We start from the raw sequence: 16,271 nt of genomic DNA, 5'->3' as shown, positions 1-16,271 counted from the left end.
GTCCCCCCCCCCCCCCTTTTCTTTTCCAGTGAGCTTTCAAGGAGAAAGTCAGAATTAACTGAATAAAAACATAGAGGAGTGTGTTTTAGATGGGACTAGTGGCATGTGCAAAGGCCTGGAGGTGGGGAAACAAGTGGCACATTTGAAGAATTGAAACAAGCCTGTGGGGTTGTAGCTCAGAGAATAATGGAGAGAGAGGTGTGATGAACCCAGAGAGATAGGCAGAGATCAAATAGCAGAGGATTTCAGGCCAGGATGAGTATTTATGTATGTATTTTATTCCCAAAGCAATGAGTTGCTACTAAGAGGTTTAAGGAAGGACTGAGACATGGTGAGATTTACTTTTTTTAGGTATTGATTGATTGATTGATTGATTGATTGATTTTGAGAGAGAGAGAAAGCCTGAGCAAGGGAGGGGCTGAGAGAGAGGAGAGAGTGAGATTCTAAAGCCAGCTCCACACTTGCAGCACAGAGCCCAATGTGGGGCTTGAACTCACGAACCATGAGATCATGACCTAAGCTGAAGTCAGATGCTTAATGGGTTGAGCCACCCAGGCACCCTGAGATTTACCTTTTCAAAAGATCACTCTGATTTCTGCAAGCAGAAAGGATTGAGGGACAATCCAGGAGCCTAGTCATAGTCCAGGATAGAAATGATGGTGATCTGGTAAAGGAAGGGCACGTGTGGGAGAAGGGAAAGCTCTAGGTGTCTCCCAAACTGAGCTACCATTTGACTTAGATGTGTTTGTGACTCTAGAAGTTGTGGATTGGGCACTGTGGCACACAACAGAAGGAGAATGCCCCTAGGATTTTGGTCCCAGCTCTGGAAGGGGGCAGAAACCTAATAACCCCACCCACACCCCTATAGAGCAATAGCTCTTAGCAGTGTGCTCAATGCTCCTCTAGGCAGCGCCGCTCAAAAAGGAACAGCATATTGTGGTAAGAACTTCCCCTTCCTATTAAGGGGTGGAATGAGACTATGTTCCATCGACCCACCTCTGCTATGGCTCAGACTTCCAGGTTGACTAAGTGGCCTGGAATGCCTATTGGTAGCAGAGGAGCACCCTGTTCACCAGATCGCTGTCTCTAGAAATGCAGGTGTTATGAAGCCCTCCTGAAGATTTAGATCCTGCAAATGCCCCATCACAATTCTCAGGTTGGCCCCTGTAGGCTACAGAAGGAATAGGCAAAATGTCTTGTGTGCAGTTGATCTCATCAGAACAACTGGCCCATATGGACTATTCAGCCCAACACTGACAGCTGGAAGGAAACAGGAATGAACTGCAACAGCCAGTGGGCTGAACTCAGAGTGGTTTGGCTGGTGATCACTCATGAGCCCTGGCCATGAACCCTTTGCACTAACAGTCAGACTGTTCTAAAGGGGCTAATCCTATGGCTTGGACAATGGGAAGCCAAAGGTTGGATGATCATGACTCTTGTGGGGCCAGGATATGTGGAGACATTTGGGTTCACCAGCAAGAGCCTGAGGCATTCCTCCCTGTCTTCCATGTCCCAGCTCGTAAGGTGCTGAACCTCTCTGGCGTTCAAGAAGCTGATGCCCTAGCGTGGGTACAAGCCTTAGCAACTGGCCCTTCAGTAGACACTGTAGATTGGGTGCATAAAGAGTGGCCACCACAGTGCCCAGGTGGGATGGCATATTGCCCCGGATGCCAGATTGATTATGAACTACAGTAAATTGGTTAATGCAATAACAACATGTCCTGTGTGATCTAAACAATGTCAAGGCAATGGCCAGAGGAGTCTGGGGCCATCCTCCAGAGTTCTCAAGTGGTCAGGATTGGTGAGTAGATACATTGGCTCCTCCATCCCAGTGAGTGTACTAAATAGGCCTTGGTTTATGTGGACACTGTCTGATCTACCCCCACCTTGCCCCTATCACTGCGTAAGCCAGGCTGCCATCCTTGGGGACAGTGCTACCCTTTCTAAGCAACATGTATGGTGTGCACAACCAGGTCAAATTCTTAAAGCCACAGCCACATTAACATCTAAGTATCAGGCCACAAGCGTAATCCTTATACAAGGGAAAAACCTTCCCATACACATTGTGACTACAGAGGTGTCTTTTTTTGGCTTTAGATTTCTGCTGCTCCTGTGGTGACCAATACCTTGATAGAAATACCTGTTTACAGTGAGCTCACTTGTATGCCCAGCAAAAGCATTAATCCAACTATTGGGTATGTGGGCGGCTGCCCCTCCCTGGCTCCTCAGGATTGCCATGGTGGGTATCACCACTTGAGCAAGGGGTTTGGAAGGCACTAAAGAAGCACATTAGGGAAGAACAGGCTAGAACTAGTACTCTGAATTCATCTGATGTTATCAATACTGATCCAAAAACCTGGCCCATGGCACATTCTGTGATTAACACTGGGCACGGATACTTTTTTTGTAGATCAGACTATACAGGCAGCCCATCAAACTGCTGACTGGGAAGGGTCCTAAAAATACCATACCTCTGAGCCATTGGTGGCTACACTCAGATTTGGGCTGGGTTCATGTAGTGTACTCTAGGTTATGGATATTTAAGCACCCAGGCACAGAACAGAGCAACCACTCAAAACAGAACCAACCAAGTTGCACCAGGGATATGAGATGGATATCCCTGGAAACTTCTGTCACATTAAAGGAGAGCAGCTGGCTTGGTACTGACTGGTTGCCCTGCCCAGGAATTTATTGGGTAGCCCTGGAATGGGACCCAGTGGTTGTATGGCAAAAGTTTTTGGCCATGGCTTCCACCTGGATGGTTGTTGGTTCAATGCATCCTGGGTTTTCTCTGGGCACAAAGGAGAACCCACCCCATGGTAATAAAAATTGCCAATTTTCCTTTCTTCAAGGTCACATAGACATGTATTTTTTTTCTACTGGTACGATCATTTGGCCTGGAGGACATTACAACATGTATAGAAGCCCTTACTAAATTTACCCAATAAGCCTTAAATGACAGTTGGTAACACCTGCTTTTACTGAATGTTGAACTGTCTCTCATGAGAAAAGCTGTCCTCCAAAATAGAATGGACTTGGACGTTATTACCGCCTTGCAAGGAGACACCTGTACCATTATCTAAACAGTGTGTTGTGTGTTCATACCTGATGAGATTGCTAATGTATCCTCTTTCTTTTTCTTTTTCTTTTTTTTTTTTTAATTTGGGTATAGTTGACACACCATGTTACATTAATTTCAGGAGAACACCATAGTGATACAATGTCTCTATTTGTCATGCAATGCTCACCAGTGTAGCCACCATCTGTCACCATACAACACTATGACAGTATCCTTATGTATCACCTTTATGAAACCACGTGAGGACACAAGTGAACGCTGTTCTAAGTGATCTGACCCCCCAGCCTAGGGGACTTAATAAATCAGTGGTTCCAATCATGGAGTTCTTGGTGGAAAAATTTTTTACTTATTTCAGGAATCATTACCTTAACCTGTGCTTTCTTTCGTATCCACCTACACTGTTGCTATGGCATCTGCTTCCAACGCAGCCAGATAGCCACCAAACGAACGAACGACTTTTCCCTGCTAGCGAAGCCCCTCGCAGACAGCTCAGGGCGCATTGCAGAAGCTGAGGACGTTAAGAGCAGCTCACAGGGGCGGAGGGGGGCTGTGTTGGAGGAGGTCATGGAGAGGATGTGACCTCAGGCTGACCCTGTCCTCAGCACATCACTCCGCCCACTGTTCCCACCGTGGGAGCCATTTTCAAGGTCTCAGCCTTGAGAGAGCAGGTGCTGTTGAGATCCTCTGGATGGCAAGGTCACTGAAGCCCTGTGAGGACTCTCTCCGTAAACTTTTACGACTCTGGCAGGCAGGTGGGTGAGGATATCTACTGTCTCTTCCCCAAGACAAGAAGTGCCTTGTGTGTAAGTCCCCTTGCGTATAAACACTGCCGCCTGCCAATCAGAGTGGCCTGCCTGTTTCCATGGTTCCTCCTCGTCCTCCACAAAGGCAGGCCAGTTTGCAAATTAGCGGGCGGGGGTCCTGTCCCACTCCTCCGTGGCAGCCGAACTGTGCTTTCTGTAAGCGCAGGGTCTGCGGGGCTGACTTTCCTATTCCCCTTGATCTTTCACAAGACTTCTCCCAAATATATTTTTTCCCCGTATCTAATTATGCTCTGCATTTGTTTACTGCGGGACCTGAACTGATATATAGTTCACAGAATATTGTCACAATTGTATACCTTTCAGGTTGCTTCCGTTCTTTGGTGATGAGTGATGACACTGCGAACGTTCAGGTACAGGCTTTTGTGTGGACATGTTTTCTGAGACACCTGGGAATGGAATTATGGCATCACGTGGTAACTCTGTGTTTAACTTTTGCGAAACTATCCAACTGTCTTCCAAAGTGGCTTCATTATTTTACAGTTTCACTACCAAGTAAGAGGGTTCCCCTTTCTCTCATTCCTGGCTAAGATAATTGATATTGTCCACTTTTTGGATTATAGCCATCCTAGTGGAAGTGAAGTGGTATCTGGTTGTTTTGACTTAGATTTTCCTAATGATTAACAATGTTGAACAGTTTTCGTGTGCTGCTTGACCATTTGTGTATTTTATTTGGAGAAATGTCTATTCAGATCTTTTGCCCATTTTAGAGTTGGGTTTTTTGTCTTTAAAAAAATTTTTTTTAAGTTTATTTATTTTGAGAGAGACAGAGACAGCATGAATGCGGGAGGGGCAGTGAGAGAGGGAGAGAGAATCTCAAGCAGACTCTGTGCTGCCAGCAGAGAGCCCGATGTGGGGCTCGAACACATGAAGCTGTGAGATCATGATCTGAGCCGAAACCAATAATCAGATTATTGTTGTTTTTTAATTTGGTCTTGAGTTGTGTAAGTTCTTTATATATTTTTGATATTAACTCATTATTGGATATATCATTTGCAAATATCTTCTCCCATTCGGTAGGTTTTTTATTTTGTTCATAGTCTTCTTGATTTTGATGAATTCCATTTATCCATTTTTTTTCCCTATTACTGCTCATGCTTTTGGTGTCATATTTAAGAAACCATTGCCTAATCCAAGGTCAGAAAGATTTATTCCCATGCTTTCTTCTAAGGGTTTTGTAGTTTAAGTTCTTACATTAAGGCCAATGATCCATTTTGATTAATTTTTGTGTTTGAGGTAATGCTGGGAGCCGCACTGGCCTCTCTGATGGTAGTCACAGCAAGGAAATGGCAGTGTTTGCACAGCTCCTGCTGTGAGAAACAAAAACTGGTATCTCCTTCTGCTACTACTGGCTCATATTAGAAATGAGCCTGCTGGTATTGACCAGGCCTCACAATATTCCATATCAGACCCATATTCCGAACACAGATACCACATAAGGAAAAGCATATTCCTGCCTTTACAAAAGAGATTTTAGATGAGAGCTCTGTGGGTGATTGTCAAAAGCCTCTTCCTATGGGCCTTGCATATCAAAGACAATTGAGCCTGGCCCCAAGACAAAGAGCTTAATTTAGAGTTTAGGAACAAACAGGGGTAAAACTTAACACGTACAGCTTCTTCTAACTGATGATGTATGGCAGTCCCTTCCCAAAGGCATACCATCTGCAAACATCCTCCCTTACAGGTGGCTGGGATGAGGATAGAAAAGAGTAGCTAACACATAACCCAAAAGCAAAAGGCTAACACCTTTAGGGCCCCCGTGGTGTTCACACATTTAGCATCAAATAGGTTTCCACAAACTAACCAGTTCAAAAACATTCATCCTCTTGAGAGCCAAACAGAATAATTCCTAGCCTAACTATTTACGACTTAACATATATATGTCATCCTATTTTTTCATTAAGAACATCCTGTTGTTTCCTTAGTTGTACAATTCAACTTCACTATGATTGAGGTAATTCACAAAAGGCTTCCCATTGTAAAAATTCCTTTTTCTGATCTCATGTTGTTCTTGAACCTTTAAATAAAGACACCAAAACCGACAGGTCAGAGATGCCTGCCTGGTGATCAGAAAGAATCTCGGGGCTCTCTCACTCTCTCTCTTGCTGACACCGTCCACCCTTCAGGGACCCCTGGACCTGTCGGAGCAGGCCTCCGGCAAGGTAACAGCCCCGCTTCATTCTTTTGCATACCACTTGTTGAAAACAGTATTCTTTCCCCATCGAATTGGCCTGGCAGCCTTGTGCAAAATAAGTTGACCATAAACATGAAGGTTTATTTGTGGACTCTCAATTCTATCCCTTTGATGTAGTCTTGTGCCAGTACCACATTGTCTTGATTACTACAGTTTTGTAGTAAGGTTTGAAATCAGGAGATGTGAATCTTTCCAAATTTGCCCTTCTTTTTCAAGAATATATTAGCCATTCTGTGTCCCTTGCATGTCTATGCAAATTTTAGAATCAGCTTGTCATTGTCTGCAAAAAGATAGCTGAGATTTTTATAAGGATTGCATCAAATCTGAATTGTTTATTAATTTTCATATGTTTCTTGATGGATTCGTTAGGAAGTCTTTAAATATATGAAATCTGTCATCTGCAAATAGACATAGTTTTACTTCTTTCTTTATACTCTGGATGACTTCTTTTTCCCTTTCTGACTTAATCGCCCTGGCTGGAACCTTTGGTACATGTTGAATAGAAATGGCAGGAGTGAGGGGTGCCTGGGTGGTTAAGCATCCGATCTTGATTTGGGCTCAGGTCAGGACCTCATGGTCATGAGATTGAGCCCTGCATTAGGCTCTGTGCTGGGTGTGGAGCCTGCTTAAGATTCTCTCTCTCCATTTCTCCTTCTGTCCGTCTTCCCCACTTGCACTTGTACTCTCTCTCAACAAAATAAAAAAGTAAAAAAGAAGTGGCAAGAGTGGGCATCTTTATGTCATTCTTGGTCTTAGAAGGGAGGAATAGAAGACTAGATAAAGGGATAGTGGAGTGCAGAAGAAAAGCAGTTCACGCCCAGATAGAGTGGGTTGATGTAAGAGGATACTTTTTGCAGATGATATGGGACTTAAGCTGTGTGGGCCTGGAGCAGAGGAAGGTGCCTCAGAGGGGGAAATAACATTAAGAAAAAAAAGCCCTGAGTGGAAATGCAGATGGCATATATGAGTGAAAGATAGTTCAGACATAGTCAGCATCTTATTTTTAAATAATTGTATGACATAAAAGGAAGAGGAAACTCCTATAGAAAATAAGAGAGATGTAAGGGAGAGAACCACTTCAATATTTGATATCATTCTAGAAGTCATATATTGTTTCAGTAAAATAAAATGCTGCATACTAAAAACCACTGAGTTGTATAGTGTAAAAGGATGAACAGTATGGTCTATGAATTATATCTCAATAAAACTGTCATTAAAAAAACATATATTGAAATGAAAAACAACTCACTGTTTACATGAGCTCTGCATAGAGAAGGATTTTCTGATAATACCTGCAGAAGTGTCACAAGGAGGAATTATTTTATTGGTTTTATATATGTAAATTGAAAACTTAATTATGTTAAAAAATCAAAAAGAAAACTGAAGCTTGAAAAGGTGATGGGGAGGGGCACCTGGGTGGCCCAGTCAGTTGAGCATCCAACTTTGGCTCAGGTAATGATCTCACAGTTTGTGAGTTTGAGCCCCGCATCGGGCTCTGTACTCTCAGTATGAGCCTGCTTGAGATCCTCTCTCTCTCTCTCTCTCTCTCTCTGCCCCTCATCAGCTTGTGCTCTCTCTCTCTCAAAAAAATAAAAATAAACATTTTTAAAAAAAGAAAAAAAAAGGTGATTGTGAAAGTTTGCACTATGAGAAAGAGTAGAGCTTAAATATTTAATATAAGAAGAATTTATACAAGTCTTTAAAATAGTCCAGTGACATGAAGAAATAATAAGCAGAAGAATAAATAAAATTTATTTACAAACTTAAGAGAACAAGAAATTAGTAAGCAAAAAAATCGAAGATAAAAAGAATGTACTATTTTTCACTTATTATATTTGTAATGATTAGATAAAAACTGAGAATACATACTAGCTATAAGATGCAGAGAAAGGCACTCTCAGAGAACACCATTTGAAATGGAAATCAGTAAGAGTTTTGTAAGTTATTTAGGCCACATGATCATGAGCCTGAAAAACATTCCATCCAGTAGCTCTGCTTCTTAAAATTTATTATAAGGATATGGGGAAACGCACACACATATATATAAATGATTTTCACTGCATTGTTATTATATTATGACATAATATAATAATATTTTCTTTTTTTTTTTAATATTTTTATTTATTTCTGGGAGACAGAGAGAGACAGCGTGAGCAGGGGAGGGTCAGAAAGAGAGGGAGTCACAGACCGAAACAGGCTCCAGGCTCTGAGCTGGCAGTCAGCACATCGCCCGATGCGGGGCTCGAACCCACGAACCGCGAGATCATGACCTAAGCGAAAGTCGGACGCTCAACCGACTAAGCCACCCAGGCGCCCCTAATATAATAATATTTTCAGTGCTCCACTCCAGTGTCTTCATAAATCCCTTGGACTCCGGGGTCTTTAATCCACCTTAAAAAAATACACTTATTCTTTGGAGATGTTTTCTGATGGTTCCTGATCCAGATGTGGCCACATCACTGTGCAAACCTGTCTAGTTGATGAGTTAGTTTGCATCTGAAGCTGCACAGGGAGAACTTGTTAGTCTTTTGTTTTTATGTCAGATTTATAGTGATTTCAATAAAAACATTTTCAGTCCTTTGAAACTTCAGAAAATTATGAAAATTTAATAATAATAGTGTGGAAAATGCTTATAAGACCATGTGAAAAGTTGGCATCTCAACATAAAGTACATGTACAGAGGAAAGGACCATAAGAATGTAAAGCATTCACAGTGGTTTCTTTTAAGAAGGAATTTAAGGGGAGACTGGGTGGCTTAGTCGGTTAAGCATCCAACTTTTGCTTAGGTCATGATCTCGCGGTTCGTGGGTTCAAGCCCCGCGTCGGGCTCTGTGCTGACTGCCAGCTCAGAGCCTGGAGCCTGTTTCAGTCTGTGACTCCCTCTCTCTCTGACCCTCCCCTGCTCACGCTGTCTCTCTCTCTTTCTCCTAGAAATAAATAAAAAAAAACATTTAAAAAAAGAAGGAATTTAAAAAGATTTCTTTATAATTTAGACATTTCCTGTAATGACACAAGTGATTTTTCAGTTGAAGAAAAAATAAACCAGAGTTTAAAAAGTAAAGAGAGGTGCCCAGGTGGCTCAGTTGGTTGAATGTCTGACTCTTGATTTTGACTTAGGTCGTGAGATTGAGCCCCGAGTCAGGTTCTGTGCTGGACATGGAGCCTACTTGGGATTCTCTCTCNCTCTGGTCATGATCTCATGGTTCATGGGTTCAAGCCCTGTGTTGGGCTCTGTGCTGACAGCCAGCTCAGAGCCTGGAGCCTGTTTCAGATTCTGTATCTCCCTCTCTCTCTGACTCTCCCGTACTTGTGTTGTTTCTCTCTCTCTCTCTCTCTCTCTCTCTCTCTCTCTCTCTCTCTCTCCCTTCCCTGTCCCCCACTCTTCCCCCATGTGCATGTGTGTTCTTTCTCTCTCTCAAAAAAAGAAGAATAAAGACTGGGCACAAGTAAAACGAGACTAAGATCTAATCCCAGATGTTTGACACTGGACAAATCTCCTAATCTTTCTGTGCCTTTGTCCCTTTTCTAGAATATTTTTGTCTTCTCAGGCCACACAGATTCTGCCTCATATTCTCCATGGTAAGGCCAAACTCCATGAGTGGGTATCTTCCAATGCAGGGTCAGAACTAGTCCCTGAAGCCCAGTGACTTGACCGAGGTCCTGACCTGCCTTGCCTTGCCAGGATTTCTTTCTTCTTATTTTTTGTATCAGAAATATATCTTTAAAAAATTGAGATATAAATGACATATAGCATTGTGTAAGTTTGAAGTGTACAATGTGTTGGTTTGATACATTTATATACCACAATATGATTATTACATTAACATTAGCTAACGCCTTTATCATGTCACCTAATTATTTCTTTTTTTGTTGAGAACTATTAAGATCTGACATCTTAGCAACTATGAAGTGTATAATACAGTATTGTTGACTATAATCACTATGTTGTGCCTTAGATCTCCCCTCTTATTTTTGGGGAAGAATTTATAAGCCTACACTGCACTCCTATTGAGATTTCTCCTAGAAGCCAAGTGTTTCCTGCACTTTGGATATTCCCAACCTGTCGGAAACTGGCTCCGGCTGGGGTCCAGGAGTCCCTGAAGGATGGACAGTGTCAGCAAAGGAGGGATGAGAGAGGCCCCAGAGTCTTTCTGGTCACCAGGCAGGCATCTCCGCTCTGACTGGGGCCCAACTTTATTTTATAATTAAGTACGTGTTTAGGGGACGGCACAGGAGTGGCATTTGCCTTAGACAATGATTTCTGATGACAAACTTCTTTGATATGTAAGAATTTCCCGGAACAGATTTGTAGAAGACTCCTGCATAAGCTTTATCAACAGTGATTGAGGTAGGGGATTTAGATGCTTATCCTATGGGGAAGGAAGGCATCTTTAGCATACCAGACAATGTTTTTAGCATAAAAAGGGTGAAGTTACTTCTTTGTGAGCAGGGGTCAAACAGGTCTTTCAGGAAACACCTTTGCTCCCATAATCACAAAAGAAGTTGTTCTTCAATAGGTTCCTTCACAGGGAGCAATCAGCATATTCAAGGCCAGAATAAGTCACTCCAAATACTGATAACAAATGCCTTGGGGAGGGGCAGTGCTCCAAGCAGAAACAATTGGGTGGGGGTGGATATCTTCCCTTAACTCTAAATTAGGCTCTTTGTCTCAGGGCCAGACTCAGTTGTAACTCGTGTTCTTAGCCCCCTTTATCATGTAAGTCTTGGATCTGCAAGGCCCATAGGAAGAGCCTTTTAACAATCATCCACAATGTTTTCATCTGAAGTCTCTTTTGAAAAGGCAGGGATATGCTTTTCCTTATGAGTAATCTGTGTGGGGAATATCGGTCTGATTTGGAATATTGTGAGGCCTGGTCAATACGAGCAGCCTCATTTCCAACATGAGCCAGTAGTAGCAGAAGGAGATACAGTTTTCGTTTCTCATGGCAGGAGCTGTGCAAACGCTACCATTTCCTCGCTGTGACTGTCATCCAGCGAGGCCAGTGCAGCTCCCAGCACCAACCCTAGATTGAATCTGCTTAGTTGCATATGCCCATTTATCAAGTCACTTCGGAGGGAGTGCGTGTCACTCCCTTTCTCCAGCCTGCAGTTCTGTCGTTGGCCAGTTAGCCCTGTTCCAGTCCTGCAAAGTTGGTCTTCACTTTCATGCATCTGCATGTAAGGCCAAGCATCCAACCTGTCAGGAATATGAGTCTTTCGAATTTACAGTGGACAAGTCCTGGGAAGAAGGCATGTTGAAAAGTCCAGGCTTCTGCTCTGGGGAAGGACTCTTTACGAGGGGGAACATCTTTCCCAGCCAAGGAGTCTCCACAAAGCCCCCTTCATGTCCCTGTTCCTCAGGCTGTAGATAAAGGGGTTCAGCATGGGGGTGACCACCGTGTATACCACAGATGCCACCATTCCTGTGTCTGCTGAATAGGAAGAAGAAGGCTGGAAATACACCAGAAAGACAGTTCCATAGAAGAGAGTGACCACTGTCAGGTGAGAGCCACAGGTCGAGAAGACTTTGTGCTTCCCCCCAGCAGAGGGGACCCTGAGGATGGTGTGGATGATGTGGGCATAAGAGACCAGGACACAGGTGAGAGGGACCACACCTGAGAGGGCTGCTTCAGCAAACATCATGACCTGAAAGATCTGGGTGTCTGAACACGCAAGCTTGAGGAGAGGGAGAAGATCACAGAAAAAGTGTGGGATGGCATGGGAGGCACAGAAGGAGAACTGAGACATGAGGAGGGTGAGCGAGAAGGCCAGGAGGTGGGAGCAGAGCCACGATGCAGCGACCAGCAGCAGGCAGCGCTGGGGACACATGACCGTGGTGTAGTGGAGAGGAAGGCAGATGGCCACGTAGCGGTCATATGCCATCACGGCCAGCAGGAAGTCATCCAATAAGGCCAACACCATGAAGAAGTACATCTGTATGAGGCACCCAGTGTGGGAGATGGTGTGGTGCCATGTCAGGATGTTCACCAACACCTTGGGGACAATGGTGCAGGTGAAGCAGGTATCGACGAAGGACAGGTTGGCCAGGAAGAAGTACATGGGGGTGTGGAGGTGCTGGTCAGAGCCGATGGCCAGGATGATGAGCAGGTTCCCCACCACAGTGACCAGGTACATGCTCAGGAAGAGTGCAAACAGGAGAGGCTGCTGCCCTGGGTGTGCGGAGAAGCCCAGGAGCAGGAAGTCAGAGACGCTGGTTTGGTTTCTGATTTCCTTCAAGTAGAGAAATTGGAGGAGAATCTTACTTAAGAAATAGGGTCTGAATACTGGAGTCTAGAGCTTTGGTCTGTTTTTCTCTGCTCCTTGAAGAGGTTACTGAGATTTACTAGCAGCCGTGATGGCAGGTGGGCCAGTATGGAAACTATGAGGACTGTGGACTGTGGTAATCAGGCACTGTGGTGGGGCGTGACTTGGTTTCTAGTTCTTGTCCTACATGTGACTGGATGAGGCTGAACTGGCTTTCATCTGGATCGACTCTCTCCAGGATTAATTCCTTTTTTTAACTTTAGAATACTTGTTCAATCTTATCGCTCTATTCTGGAGTCCTTTGGGGTATGCATATCCTAAGATAGCGGTAATACCAGATACTCTGTCTGTGTGTGAGTGTGTGAGTGTCTACTGAGAGAAATGGAAGAAAAAGTCTTTTGTTGTGCCAGGTGTGCTGTATGTCTTTGTGTTTGAAGGCTATTCCAGTGAGTTAACGTAGATATGAAAACTGTTAAGTGAACAGAACTTTGTCAATGAAGGGAGTGCTGTTTTCATTATCATTATCAACTTGACTAACGATGGTATGTTTTAAGATCACAGTCTTTGGAGGGGCATCTGGGTGTCTTAGACAGTTGAGCACCTGAATTCAGCTCAGGTCATGGTCTCGCAGTTTGTGAGTTCAAGCCCCACATTGGGCTGTCCGCATGGAGCCTGGTTGGGATCCTCTGTCCTCTTCTCTCTCTGCCCCTCCCCCACTCATTCTCTCTCTCTCTCTCTCTCTCTCTCTCTCTCTCTCTCAAAAATAAATAAGTATTTTAAAAAACATCACAGTCTTTGGAGTCTAGAGATAGGCTGGGAATCCTTTCTCTGCTGTTCTCTGAGTGTGCTCTCTGGCAAGTTACTTAAGCTCCTTGAGTGTCTGTTTCCCTGTTTGTACAACGTGTACATGCTTCCTAGAATCACTGAAGCTATTGGGATAACATCTAGGAAGGGCTCGCCTCCATTAAGGGGTGATTGTTGCTTCGTTGTTGATAGAAGTTGAAGAAATGTGAGCCTGGGTTCCACAATGCAAGGGTTCACATCAGACAACCTGGTTTATTATAACTTTGCTTCTCTCACACCTTTTTTTACTTTGATAAATTCCCCCTTTGAATTTGTTTTCTTTGTGTTTAAATGCAGAGAATGATGCCACTTGATAGATTTGTTGAGGGGACAAATGCTGGATCAATAAAGGTTGTCTTCACAAACCAGATTTCATGAACTTTATGAAATCATGAAGTTTCTTTGATTCATGCTGTCATGACATGCACTGGAAAAGAGGAATACCAATGTCTGTTCGATGGTGCGAAGGAATACATGTGGTGAAAGCATGTGATAATGTCATATTCATGGAGGCCTCTTTTCTGAGGCCTGATGAAATCTGCCCCCTCTTTATGTGTGATTTTGAGAAAGTCACTTTGCCTTTCTGCTCTTCAGTTTTCACATCTGTTTAAATGAGTAAGTGTGGAGTTTACTGTGGGCAGTGGTGAGGACAAAAGTAGGCAGTGATTGTGAAATATTTAGACCAAAGCTGGTGCATAGTAAGTGCTCACTGTTCCTGGGTGCTGCCTGAGAGGAGGTGGGCTTGAGAATTGTGAGATGTGAGGTGAGAGTCACCATCATCCTCATCCTCATCACTATTCTTGGGTGGTTATAACTTTGCTCAGAATGGTCACTGACAAAGCCTCTGCTTAGGCATTGGGAAACTCAGTGTAAACTTGGTCAAACGACTTTTTTTTTTTTTCATTTGAGAGAGAGAGTGAGCATGGGAGAGAGGGGCAGAGAGAGAAAGAGAATCTTAAGCAAGCTCCATGCTCAGTGCAGAGTCTGACATGGGGCTTGATCCATGACCCTGGGATCATGACTTGAGCTGAAATCAAGAGTCACTCAACCTACTGAGCCACCCAGGAGCCCCAACTTAATCAGGCTAAATAAGGGTAAATAACTTAATCAGGCACATCCCAAGTATCATTAACTGTACAATGGGGAAAAAATAACTATCTTTTATATCGCTAGTCACTGACTCTGATTTAAAAAAAGAAAGGATGTGATCAGGTTTGGTGCATTGTGAATGGTGGCAGTGGATGAGAGTGTATGTAGGCCTATGATAGCAGCCCAGAGCAATTCTGGGAATCACATGTGCCCGAGCGCTTTGATGGTCAAGTCCATGAAGAAAACAAAAATGGTGGACCCTTTATTAATAAGTGCTCTTCTGTTTGCAGAGTCCTGATATCCACAGGTTTTGTTATTGCACTGGTGCTACGTTCTGGTCACTGTGGACTGGAGAAAGGGTAGCCCGAGTCTCTGTCTCCACAATGACCTCAGGCTGGATCAGCAGGGACCTGGTGAACACTTGACTTAGGTTCCCCTTATGGCGATCAGGAGAATTGGGAAGTGATTGGCAGATGTAGGAAAGAAAAGGGGGGAAAAGAAAAAGGGAGAAGCTCTAACGGGCTGTGTGTGTGTGTGTGCACATGCGCGCCTGTGTGCATGCAGGCCTTTGATAGACTGTGGTCTTGCTCCCCATCCCTGTGCCTTGGTGCTTACCTGGGGACGCTGGCCAACCTCAGTCCCTGACACTGTCACTATGGGTGTTGTATTCCCTGCTCCTTTGTCTCTCCAGGAAGACATGACTGGAGCCATGGAACCCTTCCCTCTCTGCTGGAGCAGCACAGTCTGAATACCCAGGAGGAACTGCCGACTATTCACAGGCAGTATCTCCTGAGACCCAATCCCAGGCTTCCTAGTTAGAGACGAGATGAGGCAATTCTAGACTGTGGCCCCTGGAGTCCCAACGATGTCTGTAATGCCTCCTTTCAAAGAGACTAGGACTGGGATCCATGGAGGCACTTCTGGTATTTTTCTGTTGGGTGAGGTGCAGGTCGGATTTGTCATCTGCAGCCTGTCCCCGTCGTGGAGGGCACACTTTCTAATTAGAGCTTAGTCCTCATGGATGAAACGTAGATTCCAGAAAATAAGCGGGAAAAATAGACTGGAGGTCACCATTGTTACTTTCAAATGTCATGTTGTAGGGGCGCCTGGGTGGCTTAGTCGGTTAAGCGTCCGACTTTCGCTTAGGTCATGATCTCGCGGTTCGTGGGTTCGGGCCCCGCGTCGGGCTCTGTGCTGACTGCCAGCTCGGAGCCTGGAGCCTGTTTCAGTCTGTGACTCCCTCTCTCTCTGACCCTCCCCTGCTCACTCTCTCTCTCTCTCTCTCTCCTAGAAATAAATAAAAACATTAAAAAAAATTCAAATGTCATGTTGTAGAGGGGACATTCTTGTTCTCCAGGACCCTAGTAGTCAATCCGTAGTCTCATACAGGATCTACAGAAGGCCAACGTGCAGGGGATCTAAGGATATTTATTTATCTTTGTTGTAAATATGTTTTACATACAAAGGTGTTACATAGGAAACATACATGTGGTATTTAAAGAATGATAATAAAACAACACCCGTGCTTTTCCTTTCATATTTAATATTATAACAGTATATTAGAATGATCATATTTCTATCACTTAAAATTCCCCTTTGAGCCTCTCTGATCACATTTCTTTTTCTCCTCTATTAGAGGAAACCATTGTTGTGAATATTCCTATAGTCTCCTCTATAATTTTACCATCTATGCATAGCACTGTAAGATATCGATTGTCTGATTATGCATGTTTTTGTCTTTTATGTGATTGGAATTATATTTTTGTGTTCCTTTGTAACTTGCTTATTTTTGTCAATGGTTTTACATTTTTTAAAGGTTTTCTCTTTTTATTTTAAAGTTTAATTATTTATTGTTTTTTGTATTTTTAAAAATGTTACATCCAAGTTAGTTAGCAAATATGCAATAATGATTTCAGGAATAGAATCCAGTGTTTCAAATCCTACGTATTACACCCAGTGCTCATCCTAACAAGTGTCCTCC

At 43.6% G+C, this 16,271-nt stretch overlaps 1 protein-coding gene across 1 annotated transcript in view; it reads right to left on the bottom strand.

The window, feature by feature from the left end:
* The window catches only part of LOC144235009 (olfactory receptor 1f45-like), a 19,467-nt gene extending 4,466 nt beyond the window's left edge, over nt 1–15,001 (bottom strand). Inside the window, exons 1-6 of the mRNA XM_077768454.1 lie at nt 14,906–15,001; nt 11,391–12,325; nt 11,164–11,291; nt 4,200–4,289; nt 2,127–2,276; nt 1,474–1,686 (exon numbers count right to left, since the gene is read on the bottom strand). Of these exons, the coding sequence (XP_077624580.1) occupies nt 1,474–1,686; nt 2,127–2,276; nt 4,200–4,289; nt 11,164–11,291; nt 11,391–12,325; nt 14,906–15,001 (1,612 nt within the window). The remainder of the gene's footprint in view (nt 1–1,473; nt 1,687–2,126; nt 2,277–4,199; nt 4,290–11,163; nt 11,292–11,390; nt 12,326–14,905) is intronic.
* Between the last annotated feature and the right edge of the window lie 1,270 nt (nt 15,002–16,271).

Source organism: Crocuta crocuta, unplaced genomic scaffold (assembly GCF_008692635.1).
Source record: "Crocuta crocuta isolate KB4526 unplaced genomic scaffold, BGI_CrCroc_1.0 scaffold35, whole genome shotgun sequence".
Lineage (NCBI taxonomy): Eukaryota > Metazoa > Chordata > Mammalia > Carnivora > Hyaenidae > Crocuta > Crocuta crocuta.
The sequence above is the reverse complement of the archived record's forward strand: the minus strand, read 5'-3'. Positions and strand labels throughout refer to the sequence as shown.